General features: G+C 44.0%; 1 protein-coding gene across 32 annotated transcripts in view; it reads right to left on the bottom strand.

The window, feature by feature from the left end:
- Positions 1 to 24,277, bottom strand: part of LOC110502408 (collagen alpha-1(XIII) chain) — a 124,396-nt gene that overhangs the window by 67,279 nt on the left and 32,840 nt on the right. For 23 of the 32 annotated variants that reach the window (XM_036959734.1, XM_036959721.1, XM_036959727.1 and 20 more), the window contains exons 3-4: positions 3,133 to 3,177; positions 457 to 464 (exon numbers count right to left, since the gene is read on the bottom strand). In XM_036959734.1, coding sequence (XP_036815629.1) covers positions 457 to 464; positions 3,133 to 3,177 — 53 coding nt within the window. The remainder of the gene's footprint in view (positions 1 to 456; positions 465 to 3,132; positions 3,178 to 24,277) is intronic. The other 9 variants (XM_036959743.1, XM_021580427.2, XM_036959744.1 and 6 more) reach the window with 1 other exon arrangement.

The raw sequence follows: 24,277 nt of genomic DNA on the forward strand, positions 1-24,277 counted from the left end.
GATATTTCCCTGAGCTGAACCACTAAAATGCTTAGCAGCTGATGGCAGCTGTAATTAATGTGCTGTAGCACTAAATGGAGACTCACTTAAAATGTACATTTGAATAAGGGTAACTGACTCACTGACGAATATCCACAGTTTTCCCACCCCCGCAAACAAGGCAAGTAACAGCGACTATAATGACCACGTTTAACGAATTGCCTTGATATGCTCAATGATATGCCTTCAAAAACCATCATGTCGCCACTCTTTACAAGGTCTCTTGCAAACACACCACACAGCAGCACCAAAAGGGTGCATTTGGGCAAGATTAGGTGCTATCAAACAGAGAGATCACTGTACCTTTAAGGACTTACATATACCCATTGCACACACAAAAAAAACACTCCCAAACACAAAAACACAGTCACTTTACCACTCTCTGCATGGTCACACAAGGGTATCAGCTCTACTTACAGGAGGTCCTGCAAAAGAGAGAGAGAGAAAGATTTAATTAGTCATTCAGTATAGAAAAACATTGATCAGGTCATGACAGAAATTCAGTTAGGACAATGTGAGATGGAAAGTTTTTCAAGTGTTCTTCAGTTCAGTTTACGGTGGTGGTCTGCTTTGGATTTGTTCTGTACCGGTACAATGAGTCACCTCGACAACCTTCCTGCATTTGAGTTATAGAACAGTAAAAATCATGACTCAAAACATCTCAGTTTAGTTAGGAGAAGAGGTTTTTCACCACTTCCATCGACAAAGCACAAATCGGCTCTGTGAAAGTATAGAAGACTTTATTAGTCCAGTGATAAGGGGAGTTCTTCCAAACCATCATGACCCACCCCACCCGGGCACACACTGGTTGAATCAACATTGTTTCCACATCATTTCAATGAAATTACACTGAACCAAGGTGGAATAGCCGTTGAATTGACGTCTGTGCCCAGCGGGACAGCTTCTGCCTCACTCATGCTCTTTGTCTTTGTCCCTAACCACCTTCAGAGACACAGAAGGGACTACTGGGCCCGTATTCGCAAAGCATCTCGGAGTGGGAGTGCTGATCTAGGATCAGTCCGTAAAAATCTAGTTTATTATGACCTAAGAGGTCAAACTGATCCTAGATCAGCACTCTTGAGACAACTTGTTGATACGCTGAGCATATTGGCAGGTCATATTTTTGTGCGTCACATCAAGAAATTTGGTGCATAAAAGTACTCATTTTGGGAGCCGGACTCTCCCTCAGCCCTCCAATGAGACAATCCTTCCTGGCCTTGAGACATTTCCCCTCCCTGGTAGTGTTGGAAATAGTCTGCCTAGCAATTTCTGGATTGATGAGAACAGGGATGGAGAGAGGGAAACTTGGGCCAGGGAGATGCCAGATGACACTACACCGCCTGTAGCATGAGACTGAGCCCAACGCCAAACCGGTGTCGCTCCTCAAAAGCTTCCTCCACACCCAGCTGAGATGAATGCACTACTTATTGCATTTACTTTTTCCATTGTGGAGAGACATCCACACCGACGTGACATTACAGGCAGTCTTCCAGGAACCAGATGAAGTCTTCTCCTGGAACAAGAAGCACTTTCAATGGCGTATCTCTTCTCAGCATGCTTACTGAATCCTGGGAACTGGTTCTTCAAAAATGATTCCCCGAATTAGCATTTTATTTCATTCCTACGTTGGACTCCATGAGCGGTATTACAAATCACAATACCAGAAGTGATGAAATACTAATGGAATCAATGCTTTCTATAAGTAGAACAACTGAGAGTTGAAGTTCTTTAAAGGACAACCCCGATGGGTCACATAAAACTTTAAAACTCTCATCAGAAACACAAGGCAGGCACAAAGGCAGTAGTAGTCAAAGCGTAGGAGCAGCTATATTTCTTACATTATGACCACGCCTTCCTCTGACCTTTTAGAGGGATCATCAGAAAGACCTCAGTCGCCAGACAGAATCAATTACCGCCAAAATCAAGACCGGGTCAAACAAGGTAGGGTCACACAAGATGGCATCCCATCAATCACAGGACAGTGAGGAAAATGACTGATGACAAATCACTTCCCTTAACGTCACATCAAATCACCGGCATTAGCTTCTCAATGGCTTATTTTGTCTGGTCCTAGTTTAGGACTGTGAGTAAAAAAAACGGCTGTCAGGACAATTTGTTCCGGGGGGAATGTTCCCATTAACAATCAAGCCAAGCAGTGCAACTGGAGAGAGAAAAAATGGATCATACGGGTTTTCCAGACTGTTCGCATTAAAAACAACGTGAAAAATGGGAATGGAAGCAAGCACATGATGGTTTCTCTGTTAAATGGTCTGTAGCTGGACAAGTAGTCTGCTCAGTGAGGAGGAGTAAAAAACCTGTGGGCTCAGGACACCTAGAACCCCATGGAGCCCCACCGTAATGAAGGAGGACAGAGTCTGAAGGTCACTCTTAATACATCCTTATTATACTGCAAGAAGCTGTCATAGACATTAGAGAAACAGCCCTGAAAGGAATTACTCTCTAAACGGACAGAGGGAGACTGTCAGGCCACTCCTACAGACCTGTGATCATTCTGACATGAGCAATAACATCCAGGAAAAACAGATGATGCAATCAGGGATGACAAAACCTTCCCTTTGAGGGTTGCATTATTTTTCCTTTTCTGTTTTTCTAGCAATTTCTAGCATTTTTCCTAAGATTCTGATGACTGGGAAGGTGCTATTTTGGACTCGACCCTATAGTAAAGACTATAGTACAAGCAAATGTCAAACCTGAGTGGGTCAAACCCAAAGGAGATGTCTGGTTCCAACCAGAATGGGCGATGAATGTGTACCTTTCAGATACGTTTTACTTCATCACAATATACAGAATCAAAACACTAAACTTAATTTTAAAAAACCCCCACTAAACTAAATTTGGAAACCCCCCCCCCACTAAACTCAATTCCTAAAAAAACAACTAAATTCCTTAAAAAAAAACACCCACACACGTATTGAATTGCTTTCTCAAATAAGGTCATTGTCAGAGTTGCCATATAACAGGAGATGACTGATTCCATTGAATGTATTAGGTTTATGATGTTTCTTCATCTGTTCCATTACAGGCCTACAGTCTAATGCAGAGTGGAGGGCAGGTACAGTACAGTAAACCTACCTGGATCCCCATTGTGACCTCTCTTTCCCCTCGACCCAGGAGGCCCTGGTTGAAAAACAACCAGCAGTTAGTTGCACTCCACACCCACTTCAGCAATATCACTTTACCCAGGCTGGGCCTACTCGTACCAAGCCAACATCTTCACATATTGCACAGTCATTCTAGATCTGTGCTGACTGTGTATTTGCAGCTCTGAATGTCCTGGAAAGGGATATTGGCAGCTTATGAAACTAGAAACTAGAGAAACTGTGCTGAGCTATGTGTGGAAGTGCTGGCCAGCCTTCAATATGCAGCCAAAAAATGTAGAATTCAATAAAAAAAAGCCAGAAACGAAGCATTGGGTTGCAAGCTCATGTACAGCGCTAAGAGACGGGGTGCTCGCCAAAACACGCCCACCCAGCGCAGGCTGAGTCACTGATGGGCGGAGCAAACATTTTGGGGTGCTCCAATAATTCTTGTGGGGGTGAGCAGCTCCAGAAGCGAAAGCCTAAACCCCTTGCACGTAAGCACGGGGAAGCAAGCATGGACTCAGATTCCAACAGCATTCTGGGCTCACCATCACATCCTGTTGGCTAGGCCAGCAGGCCGCTCTGGGACATCTATAGACAACCTTGGTCCAAAGGCACGTTGGGAGGCATGGCGTTGCAAAAATAGCTCATGTGATGGCGCCCACAAGACTCCAGTTGTACAATGGAAGGGCCATGAAGCCAAAGCTTTACACTCTAAGGGGCAAAGTCAACACACTCAGCATGTATACAGACATACATAAAATAGGAAGTTGTTTTGACGCATTTATATTGAGCATGCCAAACGCCGAGCTCCTCCTCAGTCGGACAAAATGCTGTCCAAGTACCACTGACACCTGTTGTCCTTCTTATGTAAGGACCTGAGCTGGTGACAGTCGGAAATGGAGGTCTAATGTTGCCTGCTACACATGCAAACTCTTGGGCGTGTCCCCCTCCCTCACCACTGATAATAATTCAGAGGGCAGGCATCTACCCAACACTGAGCTTAAGTTTGAGCGATAGTTACACTACGTGGTTAAAAGTATGTGGAACATCTCGTTACAAAATCATGGCATTAATATGGAGTTGGTCCCTCCTTTGCTGCTCTAACAGCCTCCACTCTTCTAGGAAGGCTTTCCACCGGTCTTGATATTTCTGTATGGACCTCAGTTTGTGCACAGGGGCACGGGGAAACAGGAATGGGCCTTCTCCAAACTGTTACCACAAAGTTGGAAGCACAGAAGCGTCTATAAAGTCATTCTATGCTGTAACGTTAAGATTTCCATTCAATGTAACTAAGGGGCCTAGCCCGAACCATGAAAAACAGCCCCAAACCATTATTCCTTCTCCACCAAACTTTACAGTGGTACTATGCATTCGGACAGGTAGCGTTCTCCTGGCATCCACCAAACCCAGATTTGTCCGTCGGACTTCCAAATGGTGAAGTGTGATTCATCACTCCAGAGAACGCGTTTCCACTGCTCCAGAATCCAATGGCAGTGAGATTTACACCACTCCAGCTGACGCTTGGCATTGCGCATGGTGATCTTATGCTTGTGCGCGGCTGCTCGGCCATGGAAGATAATTTCATGAAGCTATCGACGAACAGTTATTGTGCTGACATTGCTTCCAGAGGCAGTTTGGACCTTGGTAGTGAGTACAGCAACCGAGGACAGACAAGAAAAAAATCAGCACTCGGCCCTGTTCTGTGAGCTTGTGAGGTCACTATTTTGAAGGGGTGTTCACATACATTTGGCCATGTAGTGTATGTCTGTGTTGAACTCCACAACAGATGCAAAGATTGTTTTCCGCACAATGATAGTTTCAGCATCACCTCCTCATACAACACCAATAACCCAAACTTTTTTTTGTATGTGAAGAGTAAATTGAGCACTTTAACCTGGCTTTTTTTAATAACCATCCACACTAACTCAAAACTTCAAAAAGGATCTAATTTCCTTGGCTTGATGCTAAGTTCACATGACCTTTTGAGTCGGTTAAGTACACTGGATCTGAGGCCTTATCGGCAGGTGGGTTACCATCTTAAGACGATCCGTGTCCTGCGATATAGATCCAGGAATAACCTATGGAATTCCAGTGCTGAAAATACCCTCCTTAACCCCCTCTTCCTGAGCCAATCTCCTGGATTCCATGCTTCTCCAATTCCCCTTGTAAACACACACTAGTGGCCGGCACAAATGTGAAATGTACTGTAAGGGTAGTGGAGAGTTCCCAATACACTAGACCAGGCAGGGGAAACCACAGGGTTAAATGGAAAAGGCTACAGTGTGCTGTGCCAGAACAGTAAGAACACTGCCTGTTTTAGCCTTATGCAAGATAGAGACAGAACCCAGGGGTCACTCTCATTGGACATGTTTAGGTTGACAACCTTGCAGTGTTCAAAAGGTCTGCTTTGTGATGTGGTAAGTCTGGAGCCATGCTATTGAATGGAATGCAGCGGCTCTAGTGCTGAAATAGAACACGCTTGTTCTCTTCCTGCTGATGAGATTCGTAAAGCCAGTATCTAAAAGCAGCGTTGAGATGGTTGGCTGGCATTTGTATTGAAGATCGCATGGGACAGGTTGTTGCCGGTAGTGGTGATGGAGAGCCAATAGGGGGCACTACTTTCAATAGCCAATAGTACAACAGGGTCTGTGCCACAGCCAGGTGATAATTGAATGATGCTATTTTAGGTAGAAAATGATAAAATGTTCATTATCAACAGAACTTGCACTACCACAAGCACTAAAGGGCATAAATCGCATAGAGCTATAATGCTCATACTACGAAACGTATTATTATTATTTATTTTTAAATCATAATTTTGAGGGGAAACAAATACTTTGCAATAACAGTCAATTGATTTTGCTCTCTGCCAATTTCCTTTTGCACATAAAGGATTTTCGGTTGCAGTTGTTCAAGCATAGGGTGGGATTTACTGTCATTAACCAGGTTTCCATCCAACCTTTTCACGTGAGTAAAGTACACGTTGGATAAAAAAATGTCACAACAGTCCTAATGGAAACAGCTAAATCGCCGGGAAACGTTTTAAATGTCGACAAAACAAAATACATTAGACAAGGTGGGATCTTTTTGAGTCTGTAAAATGTGTTATCCGAGCAATGGTGGCGGAAACGCCTTTATGAGCAAATATTCATATCATAACCATCATATCGAAGTAAACTTGGAGTCACACGATATGCTGTGTGGTCCTCCCACTACGACTCAGGCAAAGCGTGCAGTTCATTAGGCTACAGATGAAATAAATGATGATGAATTTCAAAGGGCGGTGAAAGTGCACGGTGTCGAGCTTGATGCTGCTTTCCAATAAATATCGAGGGTCTTATTCTGGTGACACGACGATCAATGCTTGGCTGCCATTTGACAAATAATCTTGCTCTTTTGTTTAATATAGGATTCTCATCATGGAGATAAACTACCCACAGTGTATCTGAGAGCTTTTGGCTAGATCGCACGTGCAAAGACCAGAGTGGGCACATTCATTATGTAACAAAACATGTTTTGTGACATAAGGATCTGTAGAGATGAAAATGTGATGAAACTAATTTACTTGTAATTTTTATTTGGTACATGGAAATTTAATCGCAAAAGTTATTTTTATGTGCACTACTTCATCATGCCCAGTTTTTCTTTCAAGGAAAAAACAACGTTTGATTTTAGAATATTTGTATGGAAATCTGTCACCAATTGGATGAAAACCTAGCTACTGAGAGAAAAACCTCCTCTTATTATTGAAATCTGGAAAAATCATAACCAAATAAAAATATGACTATATGACTGGTCCAAAAGGCGAGGGAGATTAGTTCTTTGAAATAATGGGATAGGCCTCTCCCTGCACCTCTGCCGTCCACAGGGAACCAATAAAGATTAACAACGGCCCTATCAGGTTCCCAGCTCTCCACAAAAATGTCACGTCTAGACAAATCAGCAGTTCATCACACACCCCTTCCTCTGCTCATTTCAACTGGTCCTGGGGAGAGTCCTTGTGAAAAGACAGCATGTCTAGAACAGTAGACAGCAAGCCAGAGGGAGCCTATGCTAACCACAGAGATCCAATGCAGAGGTTCCCCGATCCTCTCAGTGTACCCAAAGGTGACAGTTCACAGACCAGTTCACAAGGAGCCCTTGTAGAGTTGTTGACTTGTTAAACATGACTCATAGTTTTAAAGGCGCTAATGATTTTTTGGGGGGGGCTCATGATGCTCTGATGTCATGATATGAGAAAACGTCACAGTGAAAAGAGGGGAGGCCAACGTTCATGAAAAGATGTTCTCTACTACTGCTGAGAGGCAACCGTTAAACCCCACGAGTGAAATTGCTTTGGTCGTCAAACAAAAGCAGAATATTGTGTATCCATTTCAATGGAACACAAAACATACACATCCAGACACATTGTCTATGTGTCATTTAGCTTGGATAAGCTTGTTCATGGTTGAAGAGATGGGTGTCGATGCATGACAAACTCTGGTTCCATTAGTTAGTTACCATGGGATGTGGAGGCCATGGGAAAAGAGCTTTAGGTAAAGAGCCAATAAACTAAGGGGGAGTGGGGGCACCACATGCTGTACACGATTTAAATGCCCTCGACTGTCTCCTTCCATGGTTTACATGCTGTAATAGCTTCAGAGGACATGTGCAGAGGGAAGTGACCACATTGAACAGATAAATGTAAACACACTGCAATACTGTAAGTTAATCATCAATGTAATAAGCATTACTTTATGTTGCAGGCTATCAATGCTGGATAACACCAATCAGAGGACCTGCCTTTCACTTTCTGCACACAAATAAAACATCTCTGTTCAGTCTTTCACAACCCGGTCCCATTCTGTTTCTTCTTGTACCATTCCTGGAATGTCTGAAAGAGAGAAAATGGGTTGAGAATGAAAATATTTTTCCAAACAACTGTTGGGACCACAGAACGTCACTAAGCCCTGAGATTAAATAATTACGCAGTGCCTCTTACAGCAGATCACCACAAAGACGCCATTGTGGTTGTGCCAGAAAAGCCACCATTAACCTGACTTTACCATTATTCTCCCAAATTGCTCTCGGGAGGGAGAGGCACACATTTAAAAGTGGAACAGCCCTCCAGACTGAGCAGAAGAAAGGCTTCCTCTTCCACTCCTTTGCAGTAAGTGGGTTTAATGGAGGGGTGCATAAATCTCCCTTTGTTTTTAGCAACTGACATATGTTCCTCTATTTAAATCATGGATGTGAAACGGCAACAATTGAACTGTGTCTCCAGTGGAATCCAGTCCCAATGACAGGTTCCGGAGCAGAATCTATTTGAACACCCTCAGTTAGCTGTACCCTTTTAAGCGCGTACATGCAGTATATTCATGAGTTTGCATGTCTAGTGATAAAACAATACTGTAAATGTAGGCTGCTGTACATTATAAGGAGCAGCAGTAATGTTGGTGTTCCCATGTAACGAAAACGTTACCCAGAGCATTTGAAACATACAGTTTAAACCATATCAGTCGAGAATTAGGTTAAACAGCAGTGCTGCAGGATACTAGGTTACATTTTCCTTAATTGCTAATTCACATAATCATTGTCACTGTCAGGCCTTTGGAACTGAGCGTTGGTTTTAACCCAATGAGTGCCACTGTAACGCTAGCGTGATTTAGGACTTCTAAATCCTCTTATACATAGAGCAGTGTTTGTGAGACACGGGCGGATCCCGAAGTGGCCCGGGGCCGGGTCTTTTTTTACAAATATGTCTGTGGAGTCCGAAATAGTTTGAGTTACAAACTATTTGTTTTGCTCAATGATGCTCACAAGCTACACAAGAGTCGTTATTACTAACAAACTATCATGGTCCAAACAGACCAAAACAGTTGTGAAGAGGGCACGGCAACACCTATTCCCACTCAGGAGACTGAAAATATTTGGCATGGGTCCTTAGATCCTCAAAATGTTCTACAGCTGCACCATCGAGAGCATCCTGACTAGTTGCATCACCACTTGGTATGGTAACTGTTCGGCATCTGACCACAAGGCGCTACAGAGGGTAGTGAGTACCACCCAGTATATCACTGGGGCCAAGCTTCCTGCTTACAGGACCTCTATACCAGGCGGTGTCAGAGGAAGGCCCTAAAAAGGATCAAAGACTCCAGCCACCCTAGTCATAGACTGTTCTCTCTGCTACCGCATGGCAAGCGGTACATGGAGAGCCAAGTCAAGGTCCAAATAGTTCCTTAACAGCTTCTACCCCCAAGCCATAAGACTGCTGAACAGTTAATCAAATGGCTACCCAGACTATTTGCATTGACCCCCTTTTATACGCTGCTGCTACTCGCTGTTCGCTATCTATGCATAGTCACGTTACCCCTACCTACATGTACATATTACCTCAATTACCTTGACTAACCTGTACGCCCGCACATTGACGGTAACCTCCTGTATATAGCCTCGTTTCTGTTTTCTTTTTAGCAAATATGTTCTTACTTTAAAAAAAATTCTGCATTGTTGGGTAAGTAAGCATTGTAAGTAAGCACTTCATAGTAAGGTCTACACCTATTATATTCGGCACATGTGACAAATACAAATTTGATTTGAAGGTAAGGGTTTTTTCTACATAGAAATTCATAGGAAATCCCATGACATAGTGTCTATAATACTGTAATAATCTGACATAGTTGCTGTCACAAATTCACAAATTCCAAACTCCTCACAGTCACTAACTAGTTGGATATTATTTTCCCACAGAGCAACAATTTCTGTACTTACCGCATTGACATAAATTCATTTTTATCAGGTTTCTGCTTTGGCGGACATGACATTTTAATCCACATTTGTCAATAAAACGAATGAATGCAACTGTTTGTTAAATTGTTTTGGTAAAACATTTCACTGTGAGGAAATATATGAAGATAAATTAAAGTCAGATATAAATGAAAAGCTGATTTTTGCTGGAGTCGTGGGACTAATAGGGTTAATTAGGGGTCACCCTGTCTCCTCTTTCATTAACTTGGGGTGCCAGGTAGCCTAGCGGTTAGAGCATTGGACTAGGTTGCAAGATCAAATCCCCAAGCTGACAAGGTAAAAATCTGTTGTTCTGCCCCTGGACAAGGCAGTTAACCCACTAGGCCGTCATTGAAAACAATAATTTGTTCTTAACTGACTTTCCTAGTTAAAGGAAGGTTGTTCTTTTTTTAAAGGGATCATTTTGGCAATGAGGTTTTTTTGTGTGTGTGTATATCTACAGTACCAGTCAAAGGTTTGGACATGCCTACTCAAGGGTTTTTCTTTATTTGTACAATTTTCTACATTGTAGAATAATAGTGAAGACATCAAAACTATGAAATAACACAGATGGAGTCATGTAGTAACCAAAAGTGTTAAAAAAAAATCGGAATATATTTTAGATTCTTCAAAGTAGCCACCTTGTTAATAACTTTGTACACTCTTGTCATTCTCTCAACCAGCTTCATGAGGTAGTCACCTGGAATGCATTACAATTAACAGGTGTGTCTTGTTAAAAGTTCATTTGTGGAATTTCTTTCCTTCTTAATGCGAATAGAGCCAATCAGTTGTGTTGTGACAAGGTAGGGGTGGTATACAGAAGATAGCCCTATTTGGTAAAAGACCAAGTCCATATAATTGTTTTTACTTTTACCCCTTTTTCCAAGGGGCTAGTTACAGTCTTGTCCCATCGATGTAACTCCCTTACGGACTCGGAAGAGGCGAAGGTTGAGGGCCATGCATCCTCCGAAACATGACCCTGCCAAGCAGCACTGCTTCTTGACACACTGCTCGCCTAACCCGGAAGCCAGCTGCACCAATGTGTCGGAGGAAACTGCCAACCGAAGTCAGCTTGCAGGCACCCGGCCCGCCACAAGGAGTTGCTAGAGCACAATGGGACAAGGAAATTCCAGCCAGCCAAACCCTCCCCTAAACCAGACGACGCTGGGTCAATTGTGCGCCGCTTCATGGGTCTCCCAGTCACGGCCGGCTGTGACACAGCCTGGGATCGGACCCGGGACTGTAGTGATGCCTCAAGCACTGTGATGAAACTGCTGTGCCACTCGGGAGAGAACAAGGCCCTTTATATACTTCACAAGAGACAGATGATGTCGTAGATCCAATTTTTAGGTATCTGTGTCCAGTATGAAGGAAGTTAGAGGTAATTTTACGAGCTAGTGCTAACTAGTGTTAGAGCAATGACTGGAGGTCTACAGGAACAGCTAGGTGTAGACTTCCAGTCATTGAGCTAACCTTAGTTAGCAATGGCTTTAGTTAGCAACTTCCGTCAAACTGCATGCAAATATTATCCACGAGTTATCCACGAGTTTATCAAACTATGGGGAAGTAGATAAAGGGCCTCATTGTCAAAATCCCGAACTATCCCTTTGGTAGTGGGATTGCGTTCAAATTGCAAGTTTCATTCAGGCTGGCATGGTTCGCTTTTGTTCGGATGTAACTGTTGTTGGACTTTAAGGCCATGAATTAACAGCACACAAAAGAGACACAGGGGGAAAAAACTATTTGACTTCACTGCCAGACAAGGAGGCCTTTGAACAGACAGGAATGCCAATGGAGAGGTAGAGGGCAGCTGGTCTCCAACATTCAACCTTTTCAAAACACCACATCTACTGGTCTGCAGTTCATCTCACGAATAAATCTAAGATTAAAAGGAGGAAGAATGAATTAAAACCTGCCAGATCTGACAAACGCTAAAGGAATTAGACTACAACTCACTATACAACTGGGAGGGATCGCGGGAAAATGGGAAAATCCACAAAGCAAATGCATGCTGCGTTTCAGGAGTTTTTACCAGCAAACGCCGGATAAGCCTCCTCAACGCCTTCTCAAGGATGCTCCCACTGTAACCCTAGAGGGCCCTACTGTAGCTGTTAAATAACCTTCACAAGTCCACGGGCCTCTGTCATGAAAACCAATATGTTATGCCCTACGCACTTCCTAAGCTGTTCGTCATCAGCCAAAGGAAACAACCCAGTGGAGTGATTTGAATACGTGGCTTGGACATGGCAGCTACATTTCATTTGCTTATGTTTAAAATCATCAGGAGTTATTTGGACATATCCTGTGGTTTTTGGACCGGGGCCCAAAGCGGCGCGTGGGTTTAGTGTTGTCAGAGGTGGAGAGCTCTGTCTGCTGGGGTCTAATCGGAGGGATCTGGCCTTGGTACAGCTAAATACAATGCTTAGCAGAAAATGAATGAAGCAAACAGCCTATGATAGATGATAGGGAAACTATGTGTTAGGGCTCTAATGATTTCCTGTTGTCTGATGGAGCAATTGCGATCGGATTATTTACCATGCCCACTTCCCCAAATAAAAGGCTGCGGTCTTGATCTCTTCATCTCGGAAAGATTAACTCAATCTGTCTTAACGGTTTGCCACCTAAAGGTTACCTCAATACCAGTACCTACATTTGGATTAGTAACAATGACATTCATTTACAGTACCTCCTCTCTTACAGCCTTTAATATTAGCCCTGGCATGTGTGCATGGTGGGCCATAGAGCACACGACTGTTAGCTACTGCACAGACAGGGGGCGTCACCGAGGGGAAACCCCACCACTTCTTGACCTACGAACACATTAGTTACCCAAGACAAATGGCAATGTGGGTAAGGTTAAAGCAACATCTTTACAACGAGGGGCTAAAAAGTCCACCATTGACATTGGAAAAACTTGTGCTTGTGCTAGCACGCATTGTGCAAGCTAGCATTCCTTCCTTCAACCTTTCAGGGCTAATGTATATGCATATGCGCAGACGACCATGCTGAGAGACTGATCTGAGAGACACTAGGCGTGTGTTATTGTTTTCAAAATCTGATGAATGAACCAACAGAGTACCCCTGTAAAAACAGACCTGCAAAAACAAACTAGGTGAAGTACAGTTAGTAAATCATGTCAACAGGTCGCCAAGATACATTACATGGCCACAGGTAGGTGGACACCTGCTCGTTGAACATCTCATTCCAAAATCATGGGCATTAATATGGAGTTGGTCCCCCCCTTTGCTGCTGTAACTGCAGGGAAGGGAAGGCTTTCCACTAGATGTTGGAACATCGCTGCGGGGACTTGCTTCCATTCATCCACAAGAGCATGAGTGAGGTTGGGCACTGTTGTTTGGCGATTAGGCCTGGCTAGCAGTCGGCATTCCAATTCATCCCAAAGGTGTTCGATGGGGTTGAGATCAGGGCTCTGTGCAGGCCAGTCAAGTTCTTCCACACCAATCTCAACAAACCATTTCTGTATATACCTCGCTTTGTGCACGGGGGCATTGTCATGCTGAAACAGGAAAGGGCCTTCCCCAAACTGTTGCCCCAAAGATGGAAGCACAGAATTGTCTATAATTTCATCCTTGCTGTAGCGTTAAGATTTCCCTTCACTGGAACTAAGGGGTCTCCTCATCCACCAAACTTTGCATTCGGGCAGGTAGCGTTCTGCTGGCATCCGCCAAACCCAGATTTCTCCATTGGATTGCCAAATGGTGAAGCATGATTCATCACTCCAGAGAACGTGTTTCCACTGCTCCAGAGTCCAATGGTGGCAAGCTTTACACCACTCCAGCCAACGCTTGGCATTGTGCATGGTGATCTTAGGCTTGCGTGCGGCTGCTCGGCCATGGAAATCCATTTCATGAAGCTCCCGAAAAACAGTTATTGTGCTGACGTTACTTCCGGAGACAGTTTGGAACTCGGTAGGTAGTGAGTGTTGCAACCGAGGACAGACAATTTTTATGCGCTATGCGATTCAGCACTCGGCGGTCCCGTTCTGTGAGCTTGTGTGGCCTACATCTTTTGTGGCTGAGCCGTTGTTGCTCCTAGACGTTTCCACTTCCAAATAACAGCACTTATAGTTGACCGGCGCAGCTCTAGCAGGGCAGAAATGTAACGGACTGACTTGTTGGAAAGGTGGTATGCTGTGACGGTGCCGCGTTGAAAGTCACTGAGCTCTTCAGGAAGGCCATTCTACTACCAATGTTTGTCTGCGGAGATTATATGGCTGGGTGCTCGATTTTATAGACCTGTCAGCAATGAGTGTGGCTGAAATAGCTGAACTCACTAATTTTATTGGGTGTCCACATACTTTAGTATATATAGTGTATATATAATTTCCCCTATATCTATGGCTTGGAATATTTTGTTATGCCTGCAAATGAGTGTTATGCATACATTTAAGCTTACATGATGGATTTACTGTAAATAACCTTTGCTTGGCTCTGACCACAAAGGGTTGATGCAGTTAGCATATTACAGTTCATGACATCAGTGGTCCATATATCTCAGTGCGCTGCTGACATATATCATAATCTGGTCAAAATCAAATAACAGCTTGACTTCTACATGGCAATTAGTCACATTCATAATCCCTCCAGCTCTTAAACCAACCAAAACAAACTTGTTACGTTCCCCTTCCATATATGACTTCTCTCATCTTTCAGGGCTGTGTTAGACAAATGCATTTGGCCAGCTATGTCACACTGGTAATGTGAAAAAGCACAGACATCAGAACTCCCCTAGGACCACCGGGTTGGAGGCTCAGTCGCCACTTCAATTCATAACCAACCACTCTGCTGCCAAGTGCAAAAATGAGGTGCGATGTCGATTTGTGGAGCCAATACCTCTTCATATTGGGTTACCAGGAGAAAGAAGGGGGGGGGGGGGGTCTTGCTGTGCTAGACGTCATTAAAACAGAAGCTCCAAGAGCATACATTGGTTGCATTGCTGAAATAAATAGGAAAGAACTGAATGTTTTAACCATGTGTGCTAAAGGATTGGCATTTGGCCAGATACAACACATTGAGTCCAGTGTTAAAAGGGGCTATCAAATTAGTATTGCCTTTTAACTGGAAGAACAGAGCCAGTGGCATCAACAATCCATTACCTTTTTCATCAATTTTTTTATTTCACCTTTGTTTAACCAGGTAGGGCAGTTGAGAACAAGTTCTCATTTACAACTGCGGCCTGGCCAAGATAGAGCAAAGCAGTGTGACAAAAAACAACAACACAGAGTTACACATGGGACAAACAAAAGTACAGTCAATAACAAAATAGAAAAATCTATATACAGTGTGTGCAAATGGCGTGAGAAGGTAAGGCAATGAATAGGCCATAGTAGCGAAGTAATTAAAATTTAACAAATGAACACTGGAGTGATAGATGTGCAGATGATGATGTGCAAGTAGGAATACTGGTGTGCAAAAGAGCATTAAAAGTAAATGAAAACAATATGGGGATGAGGTAGGTAGTTGGATGGGCTATTTACAGATGCAGCGATCGGTAAGCTGTTCAGATAGCTGATGCTTAAAGTTAGTGAGGGAGGTATAAGTCTCCAACTTCAGCGATTTTTGCAATTTGTTCCAGTCATTGGCAGCAGAGAACTGGACGGTTGGCTTTGGGGATGACCAAGGAGATATACCTACTGGAGCGGTATATGGGGCTTTGGTGACAAAACAGATGGCACTGTGCTAGACTACATCCAGTTTGCTGAGTAAAGTGTTGGAGGCTATTTTGTAAATGACATCGCCGAAGTCGAGGATCAGTAGGATAGTCCGTTTTATGAGGGTATGTTTGGCAGCGTGAGTGAAGGAGGCTTTGTTGCGAAATAGGAAGCAGATTCTAGATTTAATTTGGGATTGGAGATGTTTAATATGAGTCTGGAAGGAGAGTTTACAGTCTAGCCAGACACCTAGGTATTTGTAGTTGTCCACATATTCTAAGTCAGAACCGTCCAGAGTAGTGATGCTAGTCGGGGAGTGGGTGAAGGGCAGCGATCGGTTGAAGAGCATACATTTAGTTTTACTAGCGTTTAAGAGCAGTTGGAGGCCACGGAAGGAGTGTTGTATGGCATTGACGCTTGTTTGGAAGTTTGTTAACACAGTGTCCAAAGAAGGGCCAGATGTATACAGAATGGTGTCGTCTGTGTAGAGGAGGATCAAGGAATCACCTGCAGCAAGAGCGACATCATTGATATATACAGAGAAAAGAGTCTGCCCAAGAATTGAACCCTGTGGTACCCCTTATAGAGACTGCCAGAGGTCCAGACAACAGGCCCTCCGATGACACATACGGGGATTATGGTGATTGACAGAGGCGAAAGAGGCGAAAGCCTTGGCCAGATCGAAGAAGACGGCTGCACAGTACTGTTTTTTATCGATGGCGGTTGTGATATTGTTTAGTACCTTGAGCATGGCTGAGGTGCATCCATGACCAGCTCGGAAACCGGATTGCACAGCGGAGAAGGTACGGTGGGATTCGAAGAAGGGCAGGGCAGGATGGATATAGGTCTGTAACTGCTTGGGTCTTTAACCTATCAGCTTAAAGAGACCAAAACACAGCCTGGGTTTGATTATAAGAGGAACAGCCCCGAATTGTAGGCTACAAATCTGGAAAGGGAAAACAGTGTATGAGCAAACAATATTTGACCTTGTCTTATCTCTACAGTGGCAAGAAAAAGTATGTGAACCCTTTGGACATACCAGGATTTCTGCATAAATTGGCCGTAAAATGTGTCACAACATTAGACTAACTCAGTGTGCTTAAACTAATAGCACAGACATTATTGTATTGTTCTTGTCTATATTGAATACATAATTAAAACATTCACAGTGTAGGTTGGAAAAAGTATGTGAACCCCTAGGCTAATGACTTCTCCAAAAACTAATTGGATTCAGTTGTCAGCTAACCTGGAGTCCAATCAATGAGACGAGATTGCAGATGTTGGTTAGAGCTGACCAGCCCTTTAAAAAAACAAAATTCACAAGAAGCGTTGCCTGATGTGAACCATGTCTCGAACAAAAGAGGTTACAGAAGACCTAAGATGAAGAATTGTTGACTTGCATAAAGCTGGAAAGGGTTACAAAAGTATCTCTAAAACCCTTGATGTTCATCAGTCCACACTAGACAAATTGTCTAGAAATGGAGAAAGTTCAGCACTGTTGCTACTCTCCCTAGATCTTGCCATTCTGCAAAGATGACTGCAAGAGCACAGCGAAGAAGGCTCAGTAAGGTTAAGAAGAATCCTAGAGTGTCAGCTAAAGACTTACAGAAATCTCTGGAACATGCTAACATCTCTGTTGACGAGTCTACAATACGTAAAACACTAAACAAGAAAGGAGTTCATGGGAGGACACCACAGAAGAAACCCCTGCTGTAGAAAAAAAACATTGCTGCACGTCTGAAGTTCACAAAAGATCACCTGGAAAATATTCTGTGGACAGATGAAACTAAAGTTGCGTTTTTGGAAGGAACACACAACACTATGTGTGGAGAAGAAAAAGCACAGCGCAGCACACCAACATCAAAACCTCATCCCAACTGTAAAGTATGGTGGAGGGAGCATCATGGTTTGGGGCTGCTTTGCTGCCTCAGGGCCTGGACAGCTTGCTATCATCAACAGAAAAATGAATTCCCATATTTATCAATACATTCTACAGGAGAATGTATGTCCACCAATTGAAGCTCAACAGTTTTGTAAAGAGGAATGGTCCAAAATTCCTTCTGACCGCAACTACAGAAAACGTTTGTTTGAGGGTATTGCTGCCAAAGGAGGGTCAACCAGTTATTAAATCCAATAGGTCACGTACTTTTCCCACTCTGCACTGTGAATGTTTACACGGTGTGTTCAATAAAGACATGAAAATGTATAATTGCGTGTGTGTTATTATTTTAAGCAGACTGTGTTTGTCTATTGTTGTGACTTAGATGAAGATCAGATCAAATGTTAGGACAAATGTATGCAGAAATCCAGGTAATTCCAAAGGGTTCACATACTTTTTCTTGCCACTTGGATATTTGAGCAGAAAAGACTGTCAGTGGTGATCAAGCTAACTGCCACTGCCTGGGGTAGACTTCACGTATAACAGAATGTATCCAGGCCCTGATGCTGGAGCTCTACCAGTTGGACACCAATGTGCACTGAGTCCTTGAAGTGTTCCTGCAGCCTGGAGAACAGAAAAAATAGCTTGTGATTCTATCTAAACTCCCGCCGGGCCTATTTGCCTCACAGAAGAGCCGCCGCTAAGCTTGAGTTTCAGATACTTTGAATTAACACCCTGTCTACAAACTGCCCCGTCTCTCTGATTTCAGAATGGTTGAGGTAAATGCGGAAGACACATTTCAGTTGAATGCGTTCAGTTGTACAACTGACTAGGTATCCCCCTTTCCCTCTACCTCCCTCATGCCTACCTCATGTCCCCCCCCTCCTGCCTCACCTTATCTGAGACCCCTGAAAGTTAGAGAGGAGATAGAATTAGGAAAGCATCCAATGGTAAAGACAAAGGTTTGCAGACACACTTCTGTTGCAATGTCAGGAGCTGAGAAAAGTTCCATTGCACGAAGTCTGCTGTTTGTCATTAGCATGGGCACCTCAATGTGTTGGAAAATGTTGGAAATGGAAACATTAGTCAGAGCAGCGGATCCTGTGGCCAAACAAATGAATCAAATACACTGAGCTCGGATGGCTGTATACAATTTACTAACGTTTCAAAAACAATGCAGCAACACTTCATTGATTCACTCTTCATTTTCGAGATGCGAAGTGTTGCTGAGTTTGAGACATAATCAGCGAGGGAATGAAAATAGGAACTCTGCAAAGAAAAGTGGTCTAGTGTGGGTTCAGAGAAATAAAGAAATATGTCCCGTCTGTCTACGAATCACAATTTGGCTCAGTCACTCTGTATTTTTTCCATATATATCTTATTATTTTTATTAGTGCCGCTATATAATTTTTTACAAATTATGACGAAGCACATTCAGACCAAGAGGAAGCACTTCAGACCACAGGATATCACTGCACTTCCTCTGAGAAATGGGAGAGTCTATACAGACACTCCTGGTGCCCAAAACGTATGACGTACAGTATGTTGCGCAGCGACAGTTGACTGGGGACAAACGGATTCGGATCAGTCAATTGTCCCAATGAGCCCTCCCCAGCTAAGCAGTGGTATGCTTGTGGCAAGAAACTTCAGAAAAATGTGAAACTTGTCTGCCGAAGTTGGGACGTGTTCAGAATCATTCCATTTTTTTCTGACTACAAAAGCAACAACTGTGCTTTAGCTGTCACCCTGGCCAGGTATTAGCTACAATATCTAGCTACTTCCCTCTAAACTACTACAGGACAGCAGTGCTTGGCAAGCGGGACTCAGGACACACTGTGCCCCCTGTGTTATTGTGTTTCCGGCATGCAGTGCCAACTCTCCCCATTGAGTAGTCAGTAGGCTATCATGGTGACATCCAGATGGCTACTACCAATATTACAAGTTATTTATCGTGTAGGCTGCTACCTTCCTCGAGATATAATCAAGTGGGATGGAACCAATTGGCCACGTTAGCTACTGCCAGCGACATGTGATACAGTTGCACGGTGAAGCAACTGCCGCCCAGTGGGAAGCAACAGTGGCCTCGATACAACATCGTTGCACTGGTCGTTCACACTGGCTTGTCGTTACGTTAGCTAATTGACATGTCATGGTGACATCCAGAGTCCAGCTGGTGACCAATACTACAAGTTATTTCTCCCATGCCCATCGAAAATAAGCATCATTTACAAGTTTTAACTAGTGCCATGCTGCTGTTGTTGCCAGCTAGCCAACATAAATTAGCTAGCTGGGAAGGGCTCATCAGGACGACTGACTGAACCAAATCGATTCGTCTCCACTCGACTCTCAGCTGCACGGCATACGTCATCAATTTGAGCACCAGGCGTGTCCATATAGCCTCTCCCGTGAGAAATATCAAAGCGTGTATCCCAATCAATTTGTCTATTTATGTTCCCCACAAAACAGGATATCAAAAATAAACACAGGCCTGTTGAAGAATGACATATCCACTGCAAAGACAAACAAAGTGAAAACCCAAATCACATGAAAGTATCGGGTTTCTTCCTTGAGAAGGTGGAAGCCTAAATGGGAAAAACAGACTTGGCCGCGAACACAAGCGTACGTCCAGCAGAGTGGAGTAATGACTGACAAGACATTCTCACATACCTTCAACTCACAACCCCCTTGAACCCCATTTCCCCCTTCCCTTCCTCCCTCCTCGCTTCCCCTTTCAACCACAAACAGAAGCTCTAAGATTTGTCTCTGGAAACTGAACAAGAAAACAAAAATAATCATGAACCATGCATAATGCTGCTTGTAAATTGTTACTGCTATGTGCACCGATCCCTACGGCTTAGTTAGTTATTAAGGACTGTTGCCGGGGACATGAGAACATTTCCTTCACCGCTCTCCGTTACATCTCTAAATAAAACTCTATACAACCACACTGGAGTAAAGGACCACAGTAATGATCTCTGAGTTGTGTGACCAAATAAAACTGACATTTTCAGAGAGTAATATGGCTGGTGACCTGGTCAACATGAAGGTGGGTAGGATCCCCTAACTTTTCTTAAAACTTCTTAAAGCATTGTTGGTTAAGGGCTTGTAAAGTAAGCATTTCACTGTTGTATTCGGCGCATGTGACAAATACAATTTGATTTGATTTGACTTTTGATTTGAAAAGGTGTCTGAAGAAATGATCCGGTTATTATTGGATTAAATATTTGAGGTGAAAAAATAAATTCTGAGTTTGAGGACTCAATTGAAATGGGATGATAGCGTGCTCATACTTCTGAGCACGGCAGAATCTTTTGTCCGATATTTGCGTCACATTGCCACGGGGATGACAAAGGGGAGGCAGCATTCATTCTAAATCCGTAGAGATGTGGAGAAAGCTCAACATCTTGTCTCAGTCTCATCTGTCCCTGTCTGGCCGTAACTACAGACAACACTGACCAGAGTCAGTTCCCAGAACCTGCTCGGTCAACACAGACATTCACCACTCACTCTCACTATTTTTCTCTCTTTCCAGATGTCTTCCCCTGCTACACAGAAGACAACCCTGCTGTGATCTGCAAGAGATGTCCTACACATCCACTGAATGCTCAGACAGAAACCTCAGCACATATCGATTCGATCGAAAGTGCGTCATTATGTTCTAAAGTGGATGAAATTGATGTCCAAACAGTGTCTAAATACCCAACTAGTAGGTTTGTATGGATGCACATACCATGCCTTTACACATACCCACCATTGTGAAGAGACCCGTCACGGTACACAGACCCTAATAAACTTCTGTAACCTTTATGTACACACACACACTCAAAAATCCTGATACTACATCGCTAAACGGAGAACAGGCCTTACTTGTCCTCCACTGTTTAACTGGAGCATATGGACTCTCTCGCAGTCCACAGAAGAAATTAGGCACGTCTCGTTTCGGGGGAACACTCCCCTACGGAACAACAGGGCATTCTAAAACAGGGGGAAGTCAGCTCTTCGTAGAAAACATGTCCAGACCCTCTCTTACACTCTCCTCTAAAGGCTGAACAGGCTCCACTCAAAAGCCAAAGAGATCAACTTCAGGTTGGTACAGCCTCAGGCTAGGCATGGTCTTATGAAAAGGAATCTCCTTTCACAGAACAGGAGGGAAAGCTTAGGGAATTCTGAATTGAAGTCCCATGTGAAAAGGTTGGTCAGTCAAAAAGGGAATTAGGGAATTAGATATGGTAATTTTTTTTTCAACAATGTTACCTATTGTGTATTATGAGGTAATTGAGAATCATTTCATTCTTAGTTTAACTTGAACATACATTGGTGTTTGATTACACTCAAAAACAACCTTCCCACTTTCTAGACATGCAATAGTAGAATTACATCATTCACATTTGCACCAAGACCGTTCAATCAGTCTCCAGCTACTTCTCCCTACTTCACCAGATCCAAATTATGACAATTGTCTGCCATATCCATGGCTACCATTCATCTTACCATGGTCATCATCCCTGACTGTGGCAAATAAGGCCTTTCAATGTAAACCATCCATGATCTGAAAGGGGTGGGGGTATATGGCTGCAGGGCGGTCACTTGCCATCCACTTCCAGGAATTATAGACTTCAAAGCATGAAACGCGGGACCCCAGGCCTGACGTGGACGCCAATAAAACGATCCCAAATTGCAATCCTTGGGGTGATAACTCAAATCTGGAGGTTTCCGGAACAAAGGAAGCTCCAGGATATAGAAGTGGTCCTCTCTCTGATGGTGCTGGCTGGCGCTGGTGGCCACATTGGCTCACAAACCATCTGCTGTTTGATTGTTAACCCCAGAACAAAACAGTTCTGTACGCAACACCCGCCCATTCTTCAGCCCTGCATCTCAGACCGGCCAAGCAGAACCCTTGACCAAACGCCCGCCATCACTACTGCAGTGCCTACCTCCACTCAAACTACTGCCACATAGAAATAGTGCTGCCAGGGAGTCATGAAATCCAATTTTGGCTCACTGGAGCGAGACCGATTCACCATGGATACACAGTGGTGTCCAACCCAGCTCTCTGTTATTACCTCATAATCTGGGATATCCATGTCACCACGCATCAGTAATCACAGGAGGGTCAAGCGTAAATACTGAACAGCAAAGACAGATAAAGAGGCCATATCTTTAAGCTTCCCAATTCACTGACATAACTGTGGTTTTGTAGCTCTCTTAGACACACAGTAAATATTATGGTGGTAGTGTAGGGCTGTTTCACAAAAGGAAACAGAAACTTTGGTAACTAGGTCAGAACTGACATCACAAGTTGGGCCAGGGAGATGAACCTGTTGCCAAACACAGGTGTTTGCGTATTTCTCACATCTCCCCCAGTCCATTCCATTCCAGAGTCATGGACACCCATGAACCGCAGCCAAACATTTCCGACAGGCCTGGGACAAAGGCCCTGAGACAAAGGCCCTGAGACGGTTCCATGCTGCCTCCACTGCCCTCTGGTCACATAGCCCACAGGGGCTCATGATGATGCCTCAGTTTTGAAAAAGTAGAGCATCCTTTTTTCTCAACATCTCTATAATTTATGGAGAGTTCACGATTTCAAACACAGAAATCTGACGGTATACCTGTCTTTGGCATGTCTCTACCATCTAGGCATCTTCAGTCATTTGAATGTGTTCAATGTACTCTAGATGGCCACTGTTACCATGGGCGAGAGAGAAACATCATTTTGACTTTTTCGCTTCTCCCCTCCCCTCTCCGACCAACACCCAGTCCTGGATTAGACTCTATCAACTCTACCCCCCCCCCCCCCCCCCCACACACACACACACACACGCACGCACGCACACACACGCACACACGCACACGCAGAGGGGTCTAATCCTGGATTACTATGAAGGGCCTTGACCAGCTGAAAACACTACTTTCCCCCCTGCCCTGCGCCCCCCGTCCCCGTCCCCACCATCACTACCTCGACCTGGCTGTGAAAGCCTGTCTACCCCTCCTAGCCTGGCCCGGAGCTGGGGGGGGGGTGCAGCACTACAGTAAATTATGGTATCAGGTTTGGTGGGTCTGTGCCTGGGAGAGCAGAGGGGGTGCTTTCTCTGGAGGGTCTTTTAGATTTCACCGGGAGGCCCAGCTCTTGGCACCAAAACAGGGAGGGGGAAAGCACTGGCCATGTCAACTAAAGAGCCACACATAGAAAGGGGAATAAACATGGACCTTCAAGTCCTTATTTATGCGTTTACTATCCCAGTCACAGATTTTGAGGCATTTCAAGTCTCTCTCTGAAAAGAGCCTGAAACCTCCAGAGACTTCCTTATCATTCAGATTAAAGGGGACCTCTAACAATTAAGCAGCTAGCTACCCTCTTATTCACAACTCTGAATATGACTGTTTTGGGAGAGTGGCCTGTCGGAAGTACACTGGGACAGAGGCTCCCGAGGTCAAAAGGGCAGACTCGGGTCACAGCACAAATTTACACCAAATCAATTTACACAGAACTAATTTACACAGTGTATGTGACCTGTACACTAAACCCTGCTCTCAGATCTAGACACCATGATCGAGAACACTAACTCTTCTTTTGTCTCGAACACAACACATACACACATATACACACACACACACACTGATAGTACAAACATATAAACACACATCTGCCTGACAACCCACTGATGGGCTGTTATGTAAAGAGAGGCCACCGTTGCTGGCTTGTCACAGCTCTCCAGCACTGTAAATAACCTTGTTAATCTTGGGGGCATCAAACGTCTGTTTAACGGCTAGATGAGCAAACCAACTGTCTGGATTGGGGCCTTTTTCTCCCAACCC

Source organism: Oncorhynchus mykiss, chromosome 23 (assembly GCF_013265735.2).
Source record: "Oncorhynchus mykiss isolate Arlee chromosome 23, USDA_OmykA_1.1, whole genome shotgun sequence".
Classification (NCBI taxonomy): domain Eukaryota; kingdom Metazoa; phylum Chordata; class Actinopteri; order Salmoniformes; family Salmonidae; genus Oncorhynchus; species Oncorhynchus mykiss.